The sequence below is a fragment of the Anopheles moucheti genome, chromosome 2 (genome assembly GCF_943734755.1).
Source record: "Anopheles moucheti chromosome 2, idAnoMoucSN_F20_07, whole genome shotgun sequence".
Classification (NCBI taxonomy): Eukaryota; Metazoa; Arthropoda; class Insecta; order Diptera; family Culicidae; genus Anopheles; species Anopheles moucheti.
The window spans coordinates 26,048,760-26,075,311 of NC_069140.1; the positions used below are offsets into that span (position 1 = coordinate 26,048,760).

The 26,552-nt window shown below is 45.2% G+C and overlaps 1 protein-coding gene across 1 annotated transcript in view; it reads left to right on the plus strand.

Moving 5' to 3' along the window:
* Positions 1 to 26,552, plus strand: part of LOC128299519 (uncharacterized) — a 113,883-nt gene that overhangs the window by 65,601 nt on the left and 21,730 nt on the right. Inside the window, exons 2-5 of the mRNA XM_053035510.1 lie at positions 18,231 to 18,470; positions 19,772 to 19,989; positions 23,960 to 24,006; positions 24,824 to 24,945. Of these exons, the coding sequence (XP_052891470.1) occupies positions 18,231 to 18,470; positions 19,772 to 19,989; positions 23,960 to 24,006; positions 24,824 to 24,945 (627 nt within the window). The remainder of the gene's footprint in view (positions 1 to 18,230; positions 18,471 to 19,771; positions 19,990 to 23,959; positions 24,007 to 24,823; positions 24,946 to 26,552) is intronic.

The window sequence follows — 26,552 nt, forward strand, 5'->3', positions numbered from 1 at the left end:
TGTTCATGTTGAAATTTTCCTTTTGAAGAAATACACTTGAGTTTTCCTCATCTAGGAAACATTAAATAAAAGATGTTTATTATAGAATGTTTTTCAATGGCTGACTCATGCAAAGGTTATATCAAACTTGAAGACATGACAAGAATTAATAAAATGTGTCTCAAATGGAATGTTTTATCTTTCATTCGCCTTCAGATTTCTCTAATGTCCTCAACACAATATTGAATTTATCTAAGTCATTGTTCATTGTTCTGGCACGCTCACTTATGGCTACCAGAAAAGCGAAAGAGCAGACGAACAAAGCATCCTTTCCAAAACATGACAAATTTTCTGTCTTAGCGGCATTGCACACATTCCATTCGGCGAGTGTTCGAGACGCGACTATAATTTGTGCGACTTTTGTCTCCCACACTTTTGTCCGGGAAAGCTAGTTCAGTTCCAATGTTCATTTAAACTGATTGGAAGCAAGCGTCTGGGGAGCGACCGGGCCGATCGATGGTTGGTTTCGACATTCACATGTTGGATTTCACTGTGCTTTTGACGCTAAAATAACAATAAGAAAGGGAAGGAAAACTCTCACAAACTCCTGACACACACACACACAGAGCACATTTTCAACACGGCGGAACCATTCCAGCAGAAAGCCGAAATAATGGAGTCTTGTTTATCTACAGCTTCCTTCCGCTTTGGCCCGTATGCCCGGGATGGCTGGCGGAGACGAGTTCCGCCCTACGCTGTACGACGCGAAACCCGACGGATGATGTCTCCCGGGGCACGGGCCGCTGCCAGGGCGGTGTCGTTTGGATATTTATTAGACATTTTATTGACATTATTATGTCGATTTAATGTCCTTTATCGGTCGCTTTCAGGGGCGCCCAGGCGAACGTTTGGCGCTGAAGATGCGGGCCGAGATGATTGCCGGTACGGGTGAAGGTTTGGTACCGGTGGTGCCGGTACCATCGAGTGAAGTGTTTTGAAAGGCTGGAAAATGAAATGTGACGTTCCCGGGGAAACGCCGGAAAGTGAATCATGTTGTAAATGGTACCGAAAGGTGAAACATCTGGGAGCAGACCGTATCGAACAACACCGCGCCATTGTAGCGTGCAAAGGGTGAGGACGGCGAGACGATCGTCGCTAGACGGCAGGCGATAGCTATTTGTTTTCTGGTTCATTGGTTCGATACCTGTTAATTGGTGCTCAAATAACAAACTTACCAGACGGTTCGCCAGTTTAGCGGCCCAATAACGTGTGTGTGGGTACACACAATTTGGGACACCGGGTTTTGTTGGTTGATTTAACATCCACGTGATTTAAATATTGTACAGGTGTTTGGTACAAGATTGGGACCAAGGATATTGTACCAAGCGTAATTGTTTATTGTTTCATGCTTTGAATAAACCTTTCATGCCGAATGAACATTGGAAAATGGCTTTCTTTGAGCTAAATCCATTCATCTCCTTTGCTTTTTGTTTGGATTGAAAAAGGCGTTTGAGTACCAATTTGAATTATTTTCACCATTTTGCTGTTGGTTTCATGTGAGAAACAGTGAGATTAGTGCACTGGACATAGTCCATGGTTGGAATATCAATTGAATCTTGTTTTTTAACAAAAAAACTGATGAGAAATAAAAACGGGAATAATAAGCGGGAAGTAATATAAATCGTTGAAAGGATCGTTATTTGCCATAAAATGCCATAAAGCATTTGATTTAGATGAAGATAATGCATCATCAACACGTGGTTTTCACTTACTTATTTTATGAATTATTATGAGAATTCTCTCGGTTTTTTTTACTAAATTATGTATTTCATGTATAAAGGTTCATAATTATGTAAAAACTGTATAAAGCTTCAGCTATCAATACAGAATACGAAGTATCCTTTTAAATCAAACATCCTCAGGACTCCTTTGGATGTTTTACCGTAGAATATTGTAGTTATAGACATATCAAACACATTTGATGTGTAAAATGATCCAATAGCAACAACATCCCGAACCTTCAGCAGCCTTTCGTTGACCAACCCAACCGAATGTGCCCAGGTGTGCCCATAACCTGTGCCATGGGTTCAATGCTTCGGCAGCGATAGCGAAATCGTGCGGCAGTGTCCCGAACGGGGCTATTTGCATGATAGCCATCATCAATCCATAGGTCACCAGGACCCCGCTCACACACTGTCGATAAAATCAAATTATACTGTGCTTGCCTCTGTGCTGTAGCTGGCACCGCATGTGGATGTGTCATGTTGCGAAGTTCTCTTCCCATGGGACCGCTTGGATGTGGACCGAGGTACGTAGCTCACCTTGTAAGTACCGAATTGGGGGTACGAACCGGATGAACATTTCAATCGTTTACTGAAATGGTAACCAAACAAAACCTAAAAAAATGGAGGATCTATTGAACTGCTGCTGAATGTGGGCCCCAAACCAGTCGTTCGCCGACTGTAGCTGGATGCGATGCGAGAAAACAGTTGAATTTTTTGGGGACACACATGTGAACGGTGTCCAACGGTGTCCCATTACGGTGGAACTTTATAGAGTAAACTACTATCGGGATAGAGATGATCGAAGTATCGACCCGAAGGTGTGATAGCATACAGTGTTCGAAAATAGAATGCAAATAGCGTTAGACCACCCCTTCCCGCCTTCGGCATCGGTGGACCGCACCGGACCAAACAAACCCGGACCATCCTACCAAACTTTACCGTATCGGATTTTTGGGGCGGAAATCTAGTGGTTGGAATGTCCACAAACCGTTTATCAAGCTGGGTGTTGGCCGTTGGCTTCGTGTTACCACTGGACCGTAACGGGTTTTTCGGTAAGATATGGATGTTTTGTTTTTTGGGGGGTTTGGGAAAATCAATATTCCAAATCTAGAATGCACGTCGAGGATCGATTTCGGGCTCACGATAGTATCCAAATCATGCAATAGTTAAAGATCGAAATATTTTCCAAACTTAAGGAGATGTCTTTGGGGTTCGTTTCTTTGGGGCTTTGGAGCGTATCAAAGCCCAACATATGCGCCGCTGCTAGATGTCCGTTCCGGTAGACTCGGCTTCGGTGGGCATGTCTCCGGTCGACACGCGCCCATTGGCACGTGGCGCACGGGGAGTGCACAATTACAGTGTCCAACCGGTACGACACTATCCGCCCGGTAATGCAATCCCACCTGGTGCATCTGCGGATAAACCCAACCTTCCCGGTGTTTGACGCCATCTTGGTGTAATACCATCCGAACTACCGGTGTGGGGCGTGTGGCAGAACGCCACCGATTGTTTCGGGTTACGTATCAGCTTAACAATGTCTGCCATCAGCTAAACCGCCGTTTCCGGTAATAGTGGCTGGAAGGAAACTTAAAACGTTTTGCACGCGACACAGCACGGTGGCCGCCCGTGGCGCAGAGTTGCGACCAGAGCAGAGTGGTTTCGCTACATGACAGTTTTTTGGTGTTGTCGTTCAGTGCGCTTGGCACAATAAATGAATGCCGGTGCCATACACACTCAACACGTCGTTTTGTACTGTCGTGTCAATCCGATTCGGAGAGCGATTCCATGTCAATGTAAAACAGGTTAACGCAGGGCGTGATCTGCTGGGTACGGACAGGTGGCTGGATACGCATCGAAAGGTTTCATGTTTCATGCGTGTGTGCCTTGCTCCGTGGGTGCACTTCTGGTGACAGCTTCACTGTGTATGCAACCTGTCCCCGAGTTGCTGACAGTAATTAAAAACAAATCAATTTCAACCAGAAACAACCCATGCCCCCGGCCTCCCCGGTAGCATCCGGCCAAACCGGCGACCATACGGCACGGGATCTCATTTCCTTCTCGGACAGGCAAACCCCCGAGACGTGACACGTCACGGCTGCTCGGATTTCCCCGTCCAGCTTTTGCAGGATTTATGTCGGTGCTGGCCTGTATGTGTGTGAGTTTTTTTTGCTGTTTTCAATTTGATGTCGGTTGTTTTTCTTGTGTCAGGTTGTGTTGTTTTCCGTGCACGGGGCACGAAAGTTACGGACACCATCCACCGGGCGGGACAGCTCACTTCAGCTTTTGGGCGGTCGCGTGCAGCTGTACGCTGCAATCGCCTGCCCAAAAACCCGGCCCCGAGATAGCCCACTTTATAGTCCACGGTCCACGGCTGTAGGTGTCCGCCCGGTTCGCCAGGACCCTGCGCCCCCAGAGTGTGTTTGTTTTCAATTAATTTTGCAGGAAATTTGTTTGAATTCTATGCGTGTGAAGACCGCGGCCCTGCTTCAAAGTTATAACACCGGGTGCGGAATGTGTGCCCGTACGCCGCCACCGTGTTGCAGCGGATTGATCGACGAACATAAATGTCAAATAGTGAAGCTAACGCCAAATGGAGGTGTTGTTTATATTTTAATGAATTTCGAGCGCCTGAAGGGTCTGACATTAAATAGGCTCCGCTAGGGAAATGGTTCGATCGGATTGAATTGGTAACGTGATGTGAAGCCAATTTCTATATTAGTGAATCGTTTTGTTTTTCTGTTTTATGTGTTTTTTTCGGATTTTTGTAAGATTGTTTGCTTGTTTTGATAATTTTAATAACGATTTCTGATTTTATTTCATTTTATATGGCAGTTCTTATGCGCGAATTGGGAGATCCACAGCTTTTAAAATCTGACAACTCCAGTTAACATGTAGTATAAGAATTAAAAACAGGAATAACTAGAGCGACAATTTGACAGAATTAAAATATTTTAATGCTTGATGTTTTCTTTCCAAAAGTTGCCCTAAATAGGAAATATATGTAAAAAATGGTATTTCATCCGGGCAGTACGTACGCGGAACTTCGAGATACGTTGGTCTCTAGTGGATGATAGCGGCCCTATATAACTGTTCAAGAAACATAAGTGGCTTTATATTAAATATCACATGACACACTTTAAAACACTTTTCAACTAAGGTCGTCTAGGTGATTCCATGGCAGGACTTTTACTAACTTTTACTTTTACAAGGTAGAACTCCTATACGCTTGATTCAAGGGAAGATAAACGTAGGAACTCTGAACCGACAAAAAGATAAATAAAAAGCAATGAATGTCAGAAATGCCCTTGTCCCTCCGAGACCGCCGAGTTTCGTAGTATTGCAATAGAGAAGGAAATCCTTATAAACAACAAGTAAGTAGTCTATCGTCTAATGAAACTACTTTAAAACCATTCTTAGCGCATGTCTAAGTTTTACCGCCACTGTACAGATTATGAATATCTTAAGATTACTTCCATCCCACCTTTCATGGCGATGCAATTCACCCACCACATTGTGAATTCACACACGAATTTCGGATGCATGATGAAGTTATGAAAGCATTTATATTATACCTGCCATGGGGGGCCGCAACCCAACGACTGACGAGACTATTCCCCGGGCTGGGGAATACAGCCCGTAACCTCTTAGCCCGGCAGCACGTAGGCCTGGAAAGTTCATAAATCATACGATCAATTGAGAAATTTTCTGTTTCGTTTGTGTCCCCATCTACCCCATGGGGAGGGCAGAAACGCTTGCGGAACTGGTTTGGAATTAAGCGGCACACTTGGTGCTGTCATTTGCTGGAACTGATGCTCCTCGTACGGGTACGAAACCCCAACTCAACTTGATGCCTGCAACAGTATCTTGCTCGTACGAGACCAACCACACCAGGAAGGAAGGTTCGCGCGATGTAGCGAGAGAGTCTGTGTTTGGAAAAATTCCTTCTTTTCTTATATCTGGCTCATGCGGAGGACTTTCCTGTGCACGTGTGGTACACGTTATGAATATTGAATTTTTTCCTTCCCATCTGTACGTTTCGTTTGTTTAATAATTGTTTTCTACTGCTTTGGTAGCTTGACGGTAGGTAGGGATGAGGTTAGCAAACTGCTGCTGCTACTGCTGGTAAAGTGCCACAGCTACTGTCCTCTCGGAGTCTCTAAGGATTCTGCTCATCTGGCGGACAATCTTGTAGAGCGGTACCCCACAATATGAGGTTTGTGTTATGAGGGTGAAACAATTACGGGGAAGGGAAAGTTAGAACGAAACCACATCGACCGAATCATACTAGAGTCTTAGAGCCCTTTAGCAACCTTGTTGGCAGTGGACGGAAAATTGAAAGATGCATATGCAACGGAAGCGAAGGTGATAATGATATTTCTCCGGTTCGTTCTAACATTTCCCGGGCCCGGTTTGCACGAAGGGGGACACATGTTTTCTGGCAAATAGTTTTCCGCACTGTTCATGATCGCAATCGTGTATGTGTGTGTTTGGCAAACTTTTGCTCGGTGCAGTTTCAAACGGCAGAAGATAAGGTGCAAGATAAACGGGGAATTTATTTATTCGCGTGTTCCCGCTGCTGAAATATGGTGCCATGCATTAGGCGTGATGAATGGATGCAGAAGAATTTAAATCATCGTTGGCATTTATGTGCGAGAAGAATAGTTTTGTGTGTGTGTTTGTCTACTGGATAATAAATGTAATTGAGGCTTGTTTAACTGCAACCCTGTTTCGGCCGTGGCTATTGCTTGTGCTTTCGTTGTCTACTTGCGCGAAACGTACTGAAACGTGCCGGTGGTGAACAGGTGCATGAGAGCTTATGTTATCGGAATATCAAATAATAGTTGTTTACGATTGTATCTACACGAGTGAGGATATGGGAGCGGATTGCGCTGTATAATATGGAATTATCTTGTCATGAAATCCCAAGTGTTTATAGTAAGTTTGAAGAAGCGCGCTCAAGTTTTATTCTCATGACGTCCGCTACCACACTTTCATGTTTATGAAATACCCAAAACGACTTGATCGTCCGGTGTCATTCGAATGACATGGCCAGGCCCCTCCATTGTCATTCTAGCGTGACACTACGTCATGCATGTTTGCCAGTAGGTTAAAAACGTGTCATTTTGTATCGTACTCTGTATTTAGTCGGGTGAATGAATGTAACCAATTGAAATATGTGTTACAGTAAGTCGAAACAAAACAAAACTAAACGAAATCCTTTCAATGGGCAATGTCTACCATGGAGCACCGTTTGGCATGTAAATGTCACGCTACCGTGACAAGCGTCCATAAATTCATTCGAAACTAATTTAACACAATTTATGGAGCCTCTTTGACTCGCACTGAGGTTTCAGACTGCTAGTCATTGTTGGGAAATCCCGTATGGAAAAATGTTTTTGAGAGAGAGAGAGAGAGAAAGAGAAAGAGAGTCAATCGCAAAAGGGGATTGTTGCTTGCATGAACCATTCCACAGGGGGAACTTTAAAAGGAGCACTCTTCAAAACAGGTATCAATTACGAGGTTCCGGGGAAGGATGAGCTTTTGACGTGGGCTTTCTTTTTTGCTGACAAAACGCCAATCCCAAGTTTAACGATTCATTTCACCTTGGCAGCGTTCTGTCAGCTGGGGAGTTACCCTCACGTCGAGGACCCGCACATTAATTAGACCATGAGCTGTAATGTTTTTGTTTTTTTGTTTTGTTGTTGTGACGATTTCGATTCTTGAGGGTGACATTGTTTTTGAGTGTTTTCTTTTCCATCAATTGAGCCAGCCCAAGTAGCAGCCCCCGTGTCGTGTGAAGGATCCATTTTGTAGCTCATTTCCTCGATTTGCCGTAGAAGTTGGCTAGCCGTCGTTGGATTTACGGTTACGGCTAGGGACGGCCCAGTTGAAAGGTACACATTAGGAGCGCTATCCTTTAGGACGCATGCAAACATAAATTAAGGGTTGTAAAAGCGTGCAATCAACGGTATCGCAGCTGGTCATAAAGGATGGGGTACACCGCCCACAGATAAGAGCCGGAACCCACCCCGGCCATACCCGTTGAGGGGGTGGTGTGTTTGTAAACTCCCGGGAACCCTCGATGAGGCGAAGGTGAATTGAATTACTATATTTGTAAGCGTCTACTTAGCAGTGACATAAAGGAAACACATCCGCAATGGTTAATCCATGTGAAAAATGGACATGTTTAAAATGCTTTAAAGTGATATAGTGAAGAAGTCGAGTGGAGTCGAGATCACATCTCAAAAAAAAAAAACACAAAACAAGTTCATGCACTCCCCGAGATATGTGAATCCTCTTATATGCGGATTCGGAGATACGCGGTTTTTGGAAATTTGACAGATGAGGTAGTTTATAACACAAAACCTAAGCGAAAAGATGAGATTATGTAATTATATGTTAAATAAAACATTTCTTTTTAACTTAGTTTAATTTGTTCTTTCTAAAAATCGCCGAATTCGCTGGATAAATCAAGTGCAGAGAAGGAAGTCGAGTCTTTGACTTTGAAGTATAAACGAAATTGCACCAGGATTCGACTTACGCGGAAATTCGAGTAACGCGGATTTTTCCCGGGTTATTGCGATCCGCTATAATAACGTATCTCGGGGACTGTCTGTACTTCTGAGCTATGAAAACTAAAGTGACGTTAATATACTCTCGCTTTGTCCGCTGTGTCTGTTAATGTCTTTCCCTCCCCGGAAAAAGTTACCAGCAGTATATTCATAAAGCAACATACCTCATGGTGTAATTGGTGCCCCACAAGAATAGGCAGAAAACAACACACAACACACACAAAAAGTAACCTCATTCTGCAGATAGAAGAATTAAAACCTAAATGGTAAACCCCACTCGGAGGGCACAGCCGGCATCTGACTGTTGGAAGAACAAAAAAAAAAAGACCGGAAAACAAGTCGGACAGTTTCCGGAAATCCGTACTCACTATAAGCCCCAAACAGCGGCAGCAGCTCATAAAGGGAATGCAGAGGGCTATTAATTTTCCAGCAACAATCTGCTTGCCGCCCGATACCCTTCCTGTCCGTTATGACCGTGCCACTCTTTATAGTCATGTACGGTCGCTTCCTTTCCCGGACTTCCCGGCTGGCCCGTTGTACCCCTTTAGCTCTGGTGTGGTTTTGTGCAGCCAGGCGTGTGATAACGTATCCTTTGCCAATCGCAACAGGAGGTCGCAGTGCGGCAGAACTTTTGTCTCTCTGTCTCCCTCTCTCTCTCTCTCTCTATTCCATTTTCAATTCCGAGGCTGTAAAATTTCGTATGTGAAGAGGTCCGGAAAAACTTCATTCAACTACACGGAGCAACTATATATATGCGCGCGCGCGCGCCTGCTCGCGTTGGCTCGACAATCCAGTCTTTGGTCTTTGGCCGGCAAAGAGCCAAACGTTCCACTTGGGTACGAATTAAAAGCACATAAAAATTAGGTACTGCAAAATAACTTCCTCTGGAGTTGGAAGGCGTGGAGTGGGAGTGTGGGAGTTAGGGTGAGTTAGTTGGGTGGGGGAAACTACTACCTCTACTACTACAAAACGTAACACCCACCATAAAAATGGTAAAGAAGGTGGCTTTTTTTGTGTCTTTTTGAAGGGGGATACCAGGGCAAAACCTACAAAACCCTTTCCGAATCTGCCTAATGACTGAGCACCACCCCCCCAGGGTAGGAGGCGCTCCCCACTTGGGGAATGGGAAATAAAACAATTTTATTTACATAACAAAACCATAATTTGAATAAATTTATCCATTCCCGGCCCCGTCCAGGGCAGTGCCGCACGGCATTGCCGGTGTCGTCTGGCTGTTGGTTGGTTAGCAGGGCAGGGCCTACATGAACAGCGCCTATCGACGACCATCGAGGCTCGACTGAACGCGTGAGGGCAGACAGGCTGGTTGGCCAGGCGGGGCAGGGGTTCGTGCTGAGTTTGGAAAAACAATTCAAACCGGGAACTCGGAGAACTCGCCCCTCCGGCGTTTCCTGGACTGCGTTTCGTGAATGTGACAGCTGTTTGTTGAGCTCTGCACCATCGTCAGAGGGGCCACGGTGTCAGCTTTGATTTTTCGTCGTGACATTCGATGGGCACGTGAAGCGCGTAAGCTATCGCGGTGTATAATTAACCCATCCATTGCAACCATGGCCGAGACATGACATGACGGAAAATTGTCGGTGTGGAAAACTGGCTTCCAGTGCGAAGAATATATTCGTTTCTGAGTGTTTTATTTTTGCATCGTGAGTGCGGGAGGGATATATCCCCGAAAAAAAAGACAGCAATTGAGGGTTTGTTTTTCAAACGAGAGCTTGGTGGAGCTCAAGAGAGAGCAAAAGAATCGAACACTTGCGCGCTTAAGCCAACGTAATCCAAGGATCGCTTGTAAAGCTCTTCCGATAGCACACTTGAACTGTGACCGGACTCGTTGCTGGGATGTACCAACAAGGCGACCTCACCCGAAATGGTACGTTTGGTGCGATCCCTCCGGAGCTCACATGCGGGATTCCGTGCCAAAGCCAATGCGGGAACTGGTTGTAAAATTTATTGAAATAGAATTAGCCGGATTACTGCCGGGCGGTCGCCAGGAAAGCGATCAACTGTGCTTTCTTTCGTGTTGCGCGCTGTTGTGGTGCCAATGGCACCTAGAACAACGGTTCCTGTTCCAAGTTCGGTGCCAAAGTCTTTGAGATGTATGGGGAAATTGAATTTATTTCTTTCACCGGCTTTATCCAGTTTTATTCGCACCAAAACGAAGCCCTCGAGTTAAGGATTGCACATGGAACAATACATAACAGCCCAACAGTGGCCGGTGGCACGGAAACACTTGTGCGAAGGTAAGCAACGGTTGGGTTGCGGATGGTAAACATACGCCGGTTGCGGTGCGAATTAAGCTGAAGCTGCTTCCGAATTCTCGCGATTCGCGTCCGTGGCTACATTTATCATTTCGTCGGTAAATTAATTATTCAATCAGCTCCCGGACGGGATTCGGCGGTTCGATGTATATATAACCGGTGGTACCCCCCGTTGGAACACAAATAAGAGCGACCAAGCGAGACCGGCACTTTCCCGTCTGTTTGCCGTCCCCCTCCCGTTCGGGGTTTTGGTTATGATTCATTTGCGTGAAGCCACTCCATGCGCCTTGTGACGCGCGAGGCCGTGCTGAATTATTTGTCTGCCCGTCGTCGTCGTCGTCGCCACTGCTGCTGCTGCTGCAGTGTCCTTCGTGGTGGATGAAATTATTTCGCACCGATTCGCACCAAAAGCTACGGGTAATGGTACACCGCGAAGGCGAAAGTTTGATGTACGCACGGTTCGATGGTGGGATTTTGTTGGCGGGTTTGTGTTACGCAACGGTTTGCGAGTAACGCTGGCCCAGAATCCCGGATACGGGCGAATCGCCACACCGATGGGCGAACAGTAAACTCCGGGGCAAAATCAAAGCTCATCATCAATTCATGAGTGCGCTTCGGTACGTGTGTGTGTTTTGTGGGGGGGTTTATACCCCTAGCGTACTCCCCCCCCTTCAATGGTCGTTTGTCAAAATGGTTGGGGCGCCGTGCGAGAAAGCCCGGCTCGGAAAATTGGGCCTCCGAAGTGTGGTGGAAAGGAGAAAAAATCATGTAAAAATCATACCCCAAACTGTTAGTATCCGGCAGCTGTAGCGGAAAATGAAAGCATTCGTCAGTTGATGGCTCACTGTAAAGGAAGCCGCCCGGCCAGGCGTAAGGATTCCCCAGCCCGCACCGGACCACCGGACCATTACGGGGCAAACAGGGATCGTTGGCGTGAAACAATCTGTACCAGTGCGCCACGTTATGCATAATAAATTGACAGGAAATGGATGTGCGACTGGGCGTGTACCACGTGGCTCGGTTTCGGACAGAAGGAGTCCACCATTTCGACGACCGATGGCTGCTGTACCGTCGTTTGATCCGTCGTACGACTCCATACGAGCCCGTCCGGGTCTTGCTAGATAAGAATCGGGAAAGGAAGAGAGAGTGTGCACTGCTACTACATCCGGTTCCGGCGTGGATGGTTTAGAGCACATGGACGAACTGGACGACGGCTAAGTTTTGCGGTTCGGTGACATGGTTTTTGCCCGTCCGTTGCCCGGGTGCGGGATGGCTTTTTGATTCGTTTAATATTCCTGCGCTGATGATTTGTCAACATGTACTGGGGTACGCTGGATTACCACGGCTCGAGCAGTTACTGGTGCCGAAGGCAACTGTACCCATCCAGTGTCGCGTTCAATCTACATCACCGATCTTCATCGGTTACAACCGAGTGACAAACGGATTATGGGCAAACGTTCATCGGTCCTTCGCCGGTTTCAGACGCGTTGGAAAACGGAAAGAAATGAGCGTTCCTTTTTTTTTTTGGTTGGGAAATGGAAACATTTTCTGTATCCTTTTTCGGTCGCAAAACATGGAGACCATGTTTGCGTTGGAACAACACGGTATCGGTACAATTTACTGAAGCTGCTTGCCCCCCGTGAGTTATGATGGAGATGGAAATGAGTGGCGTACTGATCATCTCTTCAGCAATGGTAATTAACTTCGTATATCCAGTGCTGTCGTCGCCCAATTTTGCGGTAACTTTTAGGTTTTTTGGTGATGATCTTGTCTGGCCATTCCCCAAGAAAGGAACAAACCTTGTGTAATCATTAGTAACGAATATTCTTTTTGCTTTTACTTATTGGAAGAGCTGTTCAGAGTTCAGAGTTGATAAAGCAATCCTGTACCTATGCCGTTCTGTGACATCTTTAAAGTGAGTGACTTGATGAAGTTGGTGATTGAATAGATTGAATCATTTATTTCAATTACATTGTAATATTATGAAGTAGATCTTCATTTTTTAGATATTTAAATACCTGTAGTAGCTATTAAAATACGCTCTTCATGAACTCTTATTCATCAAAAGTAAAACAAAACCCACAAAAATTCCATCTTGTTAGGATCAAACAAGTCTGAGGCTTGGTTAACGTTATTGCCGATGGCCACGTAGCTCGTCTTGCAAAGGGTTTTAACAAACGCTAACAAAGGAATAAAATGTCTAATGGGAAACGGAGCAAAAAAGACATTCTCGCTTCAAAACGAATAAAAGCACCAAACCAAAACAAAGTAATCTACAAAAATCGAACCATCCTTTTCCATTTGAGGTTTAGCCTTTAAAAGTATTCTCCAAACGGGATTGCACGGCACGGCACAGCAACGTGCTTTCTACTTTCTTTTCATCTCTCTCCGCACCCGCGCGCCACTTGCCGACCGACGGGCGTTTTTTTGGGGGAAATTGAAATCCGTACCGTATGCAAATTAGTGTCACACTCTCACGCCCCTCCAATTTGGCCCACCCTCCTCTGCATTCAATGGGCAACGTCTCGGGCCGCAAGCAATATCGCTCAATTTTCCCGTCCGGCGACAACCGGCAGTCCTGCGCCGGTGAGTCCTTTCTCCCCGTGTCTCGGCCACGGAACCGTTAGATGATGGTGTACTTTTTCCCGGTGCCCCACCTCCCCCCCCCTCGTACCGAAACCACGAAATGCCGGGCATGTTTTTCGATTTGACATTTCCCGCGCAAAGCACGCGTTCCCCCCTCCCCCACCCCCCACCCCCCCGAAAAGACTAAGCCGAAAAGCAACCTTTTCCAGCCGGCATGAAGGTTGTGTGTGTGTGTGTTTTTTTTGGTTGCATTCCCTGCTTTTAGAGCGAATCAAAACGAAAATGAAAATGAAGCCGACAGGCAAAAATAAAATGGCACCGAAAGTACGACAGAAGCGTACACACCTTCACACACAAACACACACACGAACACACCGGTCGGCGCCTTATGTCCGTATTGCTTTCGACATTTTCGGGCAGCTGAATTATTCAACGCCGGAACCGAAACCAAGTGGAAGGTCCAAACGATTTCCTTCTGACGTACACCGGGGGTACGTAGCCTCACACAATCGTGCCTCGGTTGGGTAGTAGTAGTAGTAGTGTTAGTGGTGGTGGTTGTTTGCACAGCCGACTTTGAGTTAATAAAAGCTCTTCAATTGGTACCGGTGGCTTCGAGATAGGCCTATCGGTTGGAAAACTTAGCTTAGCGATGGTGGAACTTTTCCCCACTGGCTAATGGTTTGCCAGACTGGTGCAAAAAAAAAACCCGGTCGGTGAAAACCCTAGTGAATGTGCAAACAACGCCACCGTTCAAAGGTGGCAAACGCACCATTTGTGGTTGTGATATTGATTTTACTTACCGTTTTGGCGTTTGTCCACCGGCGCTCGACTCGGTGTGAGACGGTTTGAGCGTATGTGCTGTGGCGTTAAGTTTTGCCTTTCGTTTACTCTTCAATTTGGACCAGCTTTTCCGTGTTTGTAAATGCAGAATGGGCCGGCTAATAGTGAACGATAGGCAAGCGTGGCACGCGTGTGTGATTGTTGCCCCGCAAGCAAAATTAATCTGGCTAAACATTTAATTTTCTCTTTAGTGATTTCAATACGCACTTCGTTTGTGATGTTAATTTTTTGGGGTTGATATGGATTCGGGTTCGGTTTGGTTTATTGCTTCTCTCGTGGTATTGATGGACTAATTCTGAGAGTTTTTTTAATTCCACGGAAAAACTATCAAAATCAATGCAGGTATTGCCGCGTTCAAGAGAAAGATGCTCAGAAGAATTCTTGGCCCTGGATTGTATTGAAGAACAATGGTGAAGTCGTTATAATGACGAGCCCTACGAACTTGACGGCGAACTTGGTGTCGTAGAGTGGATTAGACTCCTCAGTACCCGGTGAGCTGGTCACGTCATGAGATTGATACCGGACAACCCAGTCCGTAGAGGAGGCGTCATAGGCTCATATTGAGATGGAATGATGGCGTTGAGGCGTTCGCCAGAAATACTGGGATATACAAGATTCTCCGGGATTTCTGCCAAGACGCGCCGGATAAGTAAATAATGATGGTAAGATTTATTCAGGATTTATTTAGTGGAACTCAAATAGATTGAGTAAATTTGATATTTGGAAATGGAAGAAAAGCTTTGAAACGACCGGGATTGTTGGAAAATTTACAGTAAATATTGTTGGGTCTTGGCTAATTTTGTTTTAAATATTTCCTTGTCAATTGAAGTAGTATTAACTGCAAGAGTTAACGTTTAAAAACTTTTGAAGTACTTCAAATGATGTCCGCTATGTGCAATTGTCCCAAAATACCTTTGATCTTCATCAGTTCACAATTGGTTTTCGCTATCGTTGTCAAACAGTTCAAGTAATATGCAACTTGTGATAATATTTCTTAGTACTAACAACGAAATTCGTATTCACACTATTCCAAGAAAACATTAAAAGTACTTCAACAGCGAAAGTTTGGTTTGGTTAATAGATTTAAATCGTAATTGATATTATGAGCAGTCAAGAATTCAAAAGTGTTTTAGTTTCACATTAAATAATTGAATTATTCTGAATATTGAGTCAATTATTTAATTCCATTTCGTGCTCTGGTTTAAAAATTTTCATTTTGAAGTTCTAAATAACTAACTTGATAGATTGTTGAATTTATTTTCCCCTAGAAGGGTTGTAATGTTTAATAAATTGTTGAACTATGTCGAAATGTATGTCGTTCTAGTGTTAACGACTTTATGAGAAAATGTACTCTGATTAACGATATGTCAAGCAGCTAAATATTCGCTCGATTGCTCATAATTTCTACCGCGAATAATCTCACTAGCTACTTAATTTCACCAGCAGCCAGTTGAATCACTTTACCCCGTTACAGGGTTCGTGCGTGAAGCGCATTATCCTTATCACAAATAGTTTCACATGCAATTGCCAGTTAATAAAATGAATTGAATATAAAACCAAACCGTACACATTAGCGTGTCTGTAAGGACCCTTAAAACAACGTTTCAGTCCGTGGTGTTTCGCTGCGTCCATAAACAATTTTATTGCGCTTAAAGCGTTTCAATCGTATTGCGTGAAAATGAGCGCCCCGGTGGAAAAGGTGGAAAACCCCTGGTGGTGTGTCAGGTAGTAGGCTAGCCGTTTTTATTACGCCCAAGTGTTTTTGTTTTGTGTGTGTGTGTGTGTGTTTTTTTTCTTGTTGCTAATGTTATTAAATGTGTGGATGAAATGGGGGCGGGGGAAAAAAGCGGAAGCATATAATAAGACCCGTCGTGTATGTGAACTCATTTTCTACCAACCACATGTGCAGTGCCTTCCAACCCATTACCTCACATCGCGCGAATAGGGCTGTGGCAGTCGTAGTGGCGTGTTTTTTGCTGCCTGAATTTCTATTGTATCTCCGCACCGACGCCACTCGCTGGAGAGCTGGAGAGATTAAGGTTGGTACAAAAAATAAAGCACCATTTTGTTTGTGCAAGGCGGCACAAACACGGCAGGCGGTAGGTTGATCCTTCTTCCGACACTTCGCACACTTCGTGTGTGGAGTTCGCACGTGCTGGAAGACAGTCGCGTGTTGTCGAAGGCGTATGCATCTCGCTAGGCTTAGTGTACGTTCTGCTTCACAGCAACACAAAAGCACAGGCTGCAGTGCGGTGAGCGCCAGCGAAATCGCGCCGGGGCGCTTAAGGGATGCTATCACTTTAATTGTGTCAAGCAATAATACTCTGCCGCGATAGTCTGATGTGTACAATTGTTTAAATCGAATTTTTAAAGCTTTCTAACAGTAGTCAGGTTTATGCAAAGAATATTTTAATGTAATTTTATTTTCTAGGCAGCTACAGTTGACGTATTTCTACGCTCTACACATGCAATCAATCTAGCAAGTGACGCAACCACCGTTTCCCTCCTTTTCGGGCTGAAGCAAAAGGAAATCCTAATTGAAACATTAGTCGCGTGTTTTTGCCACCAGAAGCCTGAAGGTTCTAGCGGGTGTATCGTTCCAGAATCGCTAACAGTAGTCGACGTAGCGACGTTTGCCATTTCCAGGTCTCGTGTTTACATTGAGACGTTAACGACGCATGGCAATAGTGCACACCTTTTGGACTATTTGGTGTACTATTTTTGCACCTTGCTGACACGCAAAAACTAGTCAGAAACCTGCACCGGTTCCAGCAACAGCTATCCAACCAGAGGTGTGTCTTGATGGCTGAAAGGATGGGATAGTGTGCCGGAAGGGGTTTTCTGTTTACCATTGGTTTACCCCAAACTAGGTATCGAATTTCAAGCTCTCCAAAAATTAGCTAGAAGTGCAAATATGCTTTGTTTCGTTTTTTTTGTTGTTGCTCCTGCTCTATACACTTACGCTCTCCCCGAGGCAGTTGGGTTAAAGCGCAGTGTTCAGAATTTTCGGTTCCGGTTCGATACACTTCATTAGCTGACGAAACCCTTCTGGCCGTGCTGTGTACCGTACCTACCTGCAAACGTCAGCAGCTGTTCTTCAGCTGCAAATGTGGTGCTTTACTTTGCAATGTTCCTACCATTGACCTAGACCTCTTTACCTTTCGGATCCTTTGGGGACCGTTCACGAGTGAACATTGTCACCCGAGACGTTCGGATGTTTTGTTTTTTGTCCAAAGAAACGGGCCCGAAATGTGAAATCCTTTCACTTTCTGGGCTTTCGGTAGGTTCCGGCGTGTGTGCTGCCTTATCTGAACCTGCTGAGCATACACCACACCATCGTCAGCGGACCGGGCACGGTAGCGGTAGTGGCAGAAGTATGCGGTGGGCTTAATTGGGTACTTAATTAATGATGTCGCTTTGTTGATCCTACATCCTACCCACGGCTTTCAAGTCCCATTCTCAAACCGCATCAAAGGTAGTCTGGTTGTTGAGCGGTGATGGCGCTTTCGGGGGGCGTGTGGGGAAACGCAAAAGGGATGCTTCCGCACGATCGGTTCACTGCCATAGCACTGATTGCATTCAGCTGTCAAACAGGCGGTGTACTGCCGGCACAAAGGAAGCAGTCTCCGTCTCCGTTGCACGCTGATTGCCTAGCGACCGGCAGCCCACTTGGATGGCGAACGTTCTACCACGCAAATTGAATCCCCTGTCCCGTCGAGAACGATGTTGATGGAACGCTAGTTTAACAGCTACAAAAAAATGGTTGAAATTTTCAGCTACTCATTTGCATGCACTCACAACAACAAAACGAAAAAAAATCCATGCATGCAGCTCAAATTTCCTGATGCATTATATTTGCAATCTGCATCATCATTGCGCCGCAACGCCGTGTTGGGGATGGCATTTTAAACCGACGGTTGGAAAGCAAAGGGAACGGCGAAGAAGCAATAAGACAATAGCTGCAGTTGAGTGGCGTTTGGGCACTGTTTTTTTGGACTTGTTTTACAGGACGATCGAACAAAAAAAAAAACCATGGAGGAAAAAAAATCCCCTTTTCATCGTGTTTATTAATTATTTCATCAACGCTGTTTTGTGTCCCAGTTTTTGTCACGATTTTACGATGTATTTGTGTCCGTGTGAGCGTATTGTGTGATGCGTGACTACATTGTGTTCCTTTCGTATGTTTTTGCTTACAGGACGGTACGCGAGGCCATCTGGAGGGGCTTGCATCTGTGTACTGCGAAATGTTGCTGGCCCCGTTCGGTGAGGTCCTTTCGGCGCTGGAGGAAGCGCGACAGCGTGCCTGGTCGGAACGAAGTCCGCACAGTTCGTCCGGGGGTGGCGGTGGCTTGATACGGGGTCACCGTGGTAATTCGTGTCACGGCGGCTTACCCAACAGCCACAGCCAGCCAATTTACGTGCCCGGCAAATATTCGGTAAGTAGCGAATGGTGGAAATTGTTAGGAGTTCTTGGGACAGGAGTTCCTATGTAATGAAGCTCAGTTGGAAAGCTCTGAATAGCTTTCGAGGTTTACTGCAATCAAATAATTGAGACTCTGTTGCCCAAAAATGACTGATTAAAACATTCTTCTCATCAGGAGTTCCACCGGCTTCATAAATGTTTCGCAGAACTCCATCCACAATCATTGCTGCACACATTTTCAGCTCACCAGTTGGCGAACTGGGATAATTGACCGCTCGTCCCAAGCGTGGTGTGGCCCTGCTCGTAACTGTCAGCGTGCACCGACGTGAAAATGTGCAGCCTGTCGTAAATTGCATTCTAATTGCCCTGTTTGCCACCCAAATCGAATTCACCTGATGAGTTGTTGGTTTTTCGCAGCCGTTTTTGGGGCTGGGAATTGCAAACGCACAATTGAGGGAAGCTCACATCAAAATGATTTCGTAAGTGGTTGCGAAGCTGCCATTGCGATTTGGTTTTATTTTCCTTCTTTTTTGTGTTTTGTTCCGCGACTATGTGTGGGGTCTCGGGTTAGTCTTCTGCTTGAGGTAGGGATTTGAGATTTTCTGCCGCGGCGGGCGGGGCAGTAGTCGGAACAATGGACAAGGGTTGAACGCATCCTCATTCGGCCAGTTGGTCACACCGATCGCCAGCTGCGTCCCGGTATGTTTCAGAGGTTTGCCGATCGTAATGACAGGGTAAATTGCTGCCAAACAAACCAAACGGCAACCCAAAAAAAAACGTTGCTCGGTTCAGCGAAACCGAATACTAACACACAAACGCATCCCTGTGTTTTAGGTTACGAGCGACAGACAGAAAGAAGATGTTCTACGTGCTAAAAAGATTACCCATGTGCCCCCCCGAAGATCCAAACGGGAGAAGACATGGCGAGGAGTGACACTTGCCGGGGCCATCGTTCCGTTTGTATTTCGCTTGCTGCACAGAATGCAGCGGAACAAATCGTGAAAAACAATCAAAAGCGACAGCTTTAATTGTTATAATTAAATTGCACAACCGTCTCTCTCTATCTCTCTTTCTTTTTATTCGCACAATCGTTCTTCACGACGTGCCCTGCTGGATTATCCTTTCGCAGAGAGGGACTTGTTTTTAAGCGGCCCTAAATTGCTCTATTCGACCAACGTAGTTGTTTGTTGGATCTTTATATCTCGATTCTTGTTTTTCTGCCTGTGATGGTAGCGTTTCTCAATTAGAAAAGAGAAGCAACCATTGCTTCAGCCAGCGAGTTTTCATTTGTTTGCCTTCCATCCTCCATTGTAGCCCTCCAGCTGTTTGTCCGATAAGGAGGAGGACGAAATTTATGGATTCGGGTACGGTGTGTTCGCTCCCCGGGTGGCCCGAACGACCCTCCAGTCACAGCAAGCGCAGCCAGGGCCACAACAGCAACAGCCGCAACAGCAGCAGCAACCACAACCCCAGCCACAACAATCACAAAACTCCGCCAATGTACCTGCCAACAGTGCTGCTGCTCAGCAAAGGTAAGTCGCGGACAAATAAATCGCATCATGGCATTAGGCAGTAGATGTTTCGTAAATAGTGTTTTACAAGCGTAGTGCATGGAAGATGCTTTCATATTAGTGGTTTAATCTGATAGTATTTTATGAGAAATTATGGACGTTTTAAATTCTAAGACTGCCAGTGCCGACTAAGATTTTATAAGTATTTATGGGTTTAACAACAAAAAGGAAATCAATTTACGATAAAATGCTCTCGTTAGGTTCTTACATTGTGTTCTGAACACCTGAAGCAAATATTCGATCAGACCGATTCTAAACATTTCTAAAATTAGCTGCTTGTCAATTTGAAAAATAACATGAGCGTAAAACATGTTAATGCTAGTGATGCGTCGAACAACTCATTTCAGGGAGGAAGTCTTGTGGAATAGATTCTAATCCTGGCGTGAGTTATAAATTCGAATTCAATCCTAATCCTACTACTAGATGTGGGTTTGAAGATTTGAATATCTTTAAGAACGAATGAGTAACTTGAACTTGAGTCACGACACTCAGTCGTCGCCCCGCCGTAGATCGAAATGATCCACTATTTTATGCGGGGCGTGCTTTTAATAAGCCTACTTGTTTTATTTCCATTTATGTTTATTCACTTTTCGTTCCCGCTTAACAATACTAGGCTACCATGCTTCGTAATTTCTCCTCTTTTAGTTTTTTTTCTTAAGGTTTTTAATCCTTTTTTTGCTTCTTGTGTTACCATGTAAGTGTTAGGGTTTTAGTTATTATTTATTTATTTATTTATTCCATTATGACGGCTTTCGCTGTATTATCGGTTTTAGTTATTGTTGATTATTGTTTATTGTTGTTTATTAATTAATTAAAAAGTCATCCAGCCTTATGTGGCCTAAATAACTTTACCAAACCTCATGCATGAAACATTTAAAACGTGCTACGCAAGATTAATTTAACATAATTCATACTTGTGTTAAGATTGACATAGTTATTTATGGAGCAATATGAATTAACTATTTTTAATAGGGGGTCGTTCGAGCCAAATTCTGTAGATCTATATTCAATAGCCAAAAATGGTCGTGTTGTCTAATACCTACTAGGAACATGAAAGTTATATTGAGATTGATTTTAAAACAAAATTGTACTGTCACAGTAGCAAGCAAAGTAGCAATATTTGAAATATTGTTTATCTTGTTATCTACTGCAATTAGTGTAGGAAATGAATCACCCTGTCCTTGTGACAGTTAGGTGAGAGCTGGCAACACGGTTGTCAGAAGTGGGATAGCGAGTATCAGGCAGTCTGTTTCGTGAACTGACCGATGTCGGATGCACCTAAAATAAAAGGAACTTGCATTTTCGTTAATACCCGTTCCTACATTAGCACCGGAGGCAAAAATCACATCCGGTGCGTTTTAACAAAAAAAAAAAACTGAACCGAAATTGTCAAACCTACTGAACCTACTTGAACTCAATTGAGACCCGAACCACTCCAGATCGCTTACAAGTGGCTTGGACCCAGTAGGTAGGGTGCATTCCTATGGTCAAACAGTGGTATTAGGCGATTTTGTATTAAGATCTCTTTTCCGTTGTAACTACGTTAGTTGTTGATTAAGTAAGTATTTGATTTGATTTGATATGATTGAATTTGAATACTTAAAATGTAAAATAAGAAATCGGAAATTGACTTAGATTTTTCAGACTACAAATACTATAATATGGAACGTTTATAAATCGCATACCTCGTACGAAAAAAAAGGATCACGATCAGGTGCAAAATCGATTAAACGGTGAGCCACCCGATAATTGGCTGCGTATTGATTTAAATAGGCATCGTTCACGCCTGGCAAGCATTCATTGAATTCACTCCTAAGTGGCAACAGTTTGATCCGGAGCGTGTACCGTTTTGTTGTCTGCATCCGTCTGCTTGGCACGGCAACCGCTTATTCATCGCGCGCGCCCGTTCACCGGCTGGCGTCCGATTAATGCTGGAAAAGCTACAAAAGGCTGCCAAATAGTGCGGCGAATCACACTATTGTGGTGCGCTGTCACCAGGAACGGCAACGGCAAAAGGGCACCAACAAAGCGCAGAATTCCACGGGGCAAGCGTATCGATTATATTGTAATAAATTATTCATATTTCGTATTATTATAGATGCATGTTTTATCGCAAATGCTATGATTGTTTATTGCCGGCCGGCCAGTTTTTGGGAGGTGCCCACCCCCCCCGGCCCGGGGTTGCAAGCATTGCAAAATGGATGTGCACGTAATGGTCCGCGCGTCGCGTGCGTTTCCCCTTCCTGCCGGGTCGTGCGCGTTGCATGATCCGGTAGCGCTTATTTTATATCCGTTCCATATTCAATAGCCAAGGCTACGCGACCCACCAATACCTGTCCGGCTGCGCTCTGGCTGGCGTTTCGTTTAATGCTGTGTGAGCAAACGATAAAACAACGAAACGAATGCCCGACCGGTAGGCCAGGTGCCGTACCGTGGTTTTCCCATTTGTTTCGGCATTCTTCTGTGTGTGCGATTGTGTGAGTGTTTTGTTGCCGGTGTTTCGCGTATCCTTTGCAATCAATTGCATTTTCATGGCTTTGCCAATCGGCAGCGTTGACGGTGGCGCTTTTGCTTTTGCTGTTGTTCGAGCAGGCACATTTTTTGCACGGCACTCCGAAATTTGGGCACGTTTCCCGGTGAGGCCGGGGAAACGAACGAACGCCGGTGGGCGGAATGCTGCGGAAATGCTGAAATGGAAATTCGAAGCCATCTTTTCATTAGCAAAATGGCGGAAAACAGAATGCCCGAATGAGTATGATCGTTTATTTAAGGTGTCACCATTGGGTTTTTGCACACAGCCAGGGTGTGAGCAGGACGGGCAGGTAGGGTTGGAAAATGTTTTTCCCCGCGCATCTTGTGGCCGCGCACACCACCTTCAGAACCATTCGAACAACCCCGGAGTGGGTATTTTTCTGTGCCGTTCAATTATGCATGCACAGGGAATAAAGGGGTATTGAATGCACCGAATGCTTCATGCCAAAAGTGTTGCAGGTGTCGACAGTTCTAATCGGAAACTTTTTGGGGCGGGGAGGGACACAGTACGTTTGGGTTTTTGGGGAAAATTGGTGAATTATGGTTGTGATCCGTGGCAACCACTCGCACCGCTCCGCATCAATGGTGGTATGTTATTTAATATGTTTTATCGTAAATAATGGAACAGGCACATAGCTTTAAGGGTTTTTTTTTTGTTTTGATGCAAAGTGAAGATTGATATTTATTGCTCGTATCTAAATCAGTAGTTCGGTGTACAGGCAGTCTCCGAAATACGCTATTATAGCGGATACTTCAAAGTCGGCTTCCTTCTCTGGACTTAATTTTTTCACCGAATCAGGCGATTTTAAGAAAGAATATATTAAAATAAGTTAGAAAGAAATGTTTTATGTGACAAAAAAATGGTATTTTCGATCAATTTTCATCTGTTTGCTTAGATTTTGTGCTATAAACTAGCTCATTGGTCAAATTTCCAAAAACCGCGTATCTCCGAATCTGCGTATAAGAGGAACCGCGTATCTCGGGGACTGCCTGTACCTAGATTAGTGAGTAGATGAAGATATTTGAGCTATGCAATATTATTAAAGAGTAGTTAAAGTGTAAGAGAAGGTTTTCATTAATGTAACTTTTGAATTTTTAATGATGATTTTAAATTGTTATTTTATATATCCGACTCTGTCAATAGTCAATCAACAACATCACACATCCTCTTCATAATCCACCTTCATCCCTGACTCGCATGACGTAAAGTAGCATCCACTTATCTTCTCCTTCTGTAATTGCTTCACCACACTTAGGAATATAAATTGCTTTGTCAGCATTCGCCAACTGATTGCCTCACCTACCTTCCTACCTGCCCAATCCACACTGATCGATCGTCGTTGTGGCTTGATCGTCGATATGCGAATACTGATCGTACTATTGCTCACTTTACTTTCAGCTGCCTCAGCCCACGCTCAGCGTACTTCTATGAATTCCCCCCAACGGGTAAGTGTCGAACGGCTTGAAAATAAGGTAGCCTTTCCGTCCATCAACGATACCGTCACTCAATCTCGCGTGAAATGTGCTGATGTGCTGAGCCCTGGCAGGTCCCGAAAAATGTGACTCAAGCACCTGCGCCACCATCCGGTCCCTCCCATCGCATCGCATCCATTCACTTTAGCCACTTTATTCACCCATTCGCGAACGGTGGCCACGGGAAGCGGGTCTAATTCGGCTGTCTAATTTAACGCCAAATAAATCATCGCATCCGCGGCACAACAACAAAACGCCATTATAATTGAGATAAATTATCCAAAAATCGTCGTCCGCGCGCGTCGTATCATCCTCGGTTTGCACGGTTTGCACTTTCTCTTTCGCCTTCATTTTCATCCCACTTGCTGTTGCGCGATTATTTACGCGAAACGCGTGTGACCCCCAGCGCGGGACGGACTGGGCGCGAGTGCGAATGGGCTACCGAACGACCCACGGATGAGGGCCGGGAGACGGAGTGTACAGGGCCGACCTGTGCCGTTGGTGAACGTTTATTGGATAGGCCCCGGGTCGCAAGTGGCTCGTAATCATCGGATTACGACCACTCGAACACAGTGTCGGAAGAGCGCCAGACGGTTTTAAAATTGTGCATCGGCGATGAAATGATTTTGTTGTTATTAATAATACAAGCGGATCGAGTGAGGACCTAAAATTCGTTCAACTTCCCTCAGTAGTGGACATTCGTACATTGATCTTTGTAGTTTGTTTTAAGCAACGCAAGCAGAATTTACTGTTTGTATTAATAATTTTCCTAACCTCAATTCCACTCTAGACGGCCGAGAGACCAGCAAAAAGCGGACGACCCTGGCGAGGCTCTTGAGAGGACTAAAGACTGTAAATAGGCGTGATAGATCGAATCAAAACACCACCGGCGGCACTGCAACGCAGTCAAGGGTGAGTAAATAGAAAAGCGTAACCGAAATGGACAAAACTTGCAGTTTGATTTGCTACAAAGAGGCCACTCAGCGCGCCACACCGTGTTGTGTACATATGCCCAGCATAAGCGAAAGATCGTGCCATCTTTCCGGGCCGATGTTATCGATTTTTATTTGTCTTACGCATCAACGTACAGGGTTTACCCTTGCCAATTTTCATCAACCCACCACCCAGGGTTGAAGGTTATGTCGTGGCGGATGTTAACATCGCACTGCGTTTACGCACCGTATCACCCCATCCAGAAAATAAAAACAAGAGAGTCACCAACGGTGAAGTAAACAGGACGCTACGCCCCGTATCGCCATGCATTAGTATTAATTGCTATCTGTTCATCTTAGAGCTCGCCATCCTTTTACGCTGCTTAAGGGGGAGAGGGAAAAAGCAATGTTACCGGTTGTCACTCGGTTGGCAGGAAAATGACTGAATTCCTGTCAATGATATCCTTGAGACGTGCACGGTACCACACGAATGTACAACACATATACACACACGTACCCGAGCGCAACCACTTCCGGGTGGAGATGTATGGATGCATGGAACCGTGGATGCGAGTGCATCCATCCGCACCGTGGCCGGGACCGCCGCAAGGGACCGAAAGCGACCAACCTTAAGCTGTCGAAGGCACGGTGCGTATCGACACCGGCAACTGACTTGGCCCGAGCGGGGGATAGGACACTTGAGCGTGTCGCCTCCGTGTCTGGCTTGTGCTGAGTAAGCACTCAGCCAAGTGCCCGCCTTAAGTGTGCAGCTGTTTCGAGTGGTTGTTGTGTTGGTTTTCATCGTTGCCTTCTGGCCGGTTCGGTTGTCCCCGGTCGTTAGTTGGCCCTTTGTTACCGACCAGACAGAATGCAACAACTTCAGCACGTATCATGTCACATTAGGGGCAGCATTCTTTCGGGCGGTTTCCAGCAAGGGGTTCCCGATGCACATCTTTTATGTGCTTAGTCCTACACATACACACATGGCAATGCAAACACACCGCTGCTGGATGGGGCAAAGCGAACAAGCGAAGGTGATGCACTGTTGCAGTTTTAATTGCTCTTTGTTTGTGCGTGCATCGGTGCAGTATGGTTTATCTAGGGTGTTTTGTGACGTGAGTTTTTACGCACACACACGCGCACACACACACACACACACACACACACGCACACACTTTACAGCATTGACTCAGCTGAGCGAAAATCATCAGTCTCAAGTTCCGAAAGGGGTTTTTTTGTCAATTGAAAGTGAAAGGAAATACTTTTTTTTCCATGTAGGAATTTTCGTGAGAGTTTCATACGCCGTAACCTTCATGGGCAACCAAAAGTGGGGTGGTGCAAGTTGCATATAATGTAGGGTAGGTAAATAATAGAGCGCAGTAGGCAATGATTACGTTGAAATTAAGAGTGAAAATGTATGCCGGAGATGTGCTTGTGCTTCGCGTTCACTCCTTTAAAAGCACGTTCGTTGCAGAGTCCTTCAATAAGCCTCCTTCGATGCACGAGACATTTTGGGGTGTAATCATCAAATATTCGAAAGATTGGTCTTACATCTTACTTGTTTGGCAGGTTAGGAAAATAAAATAG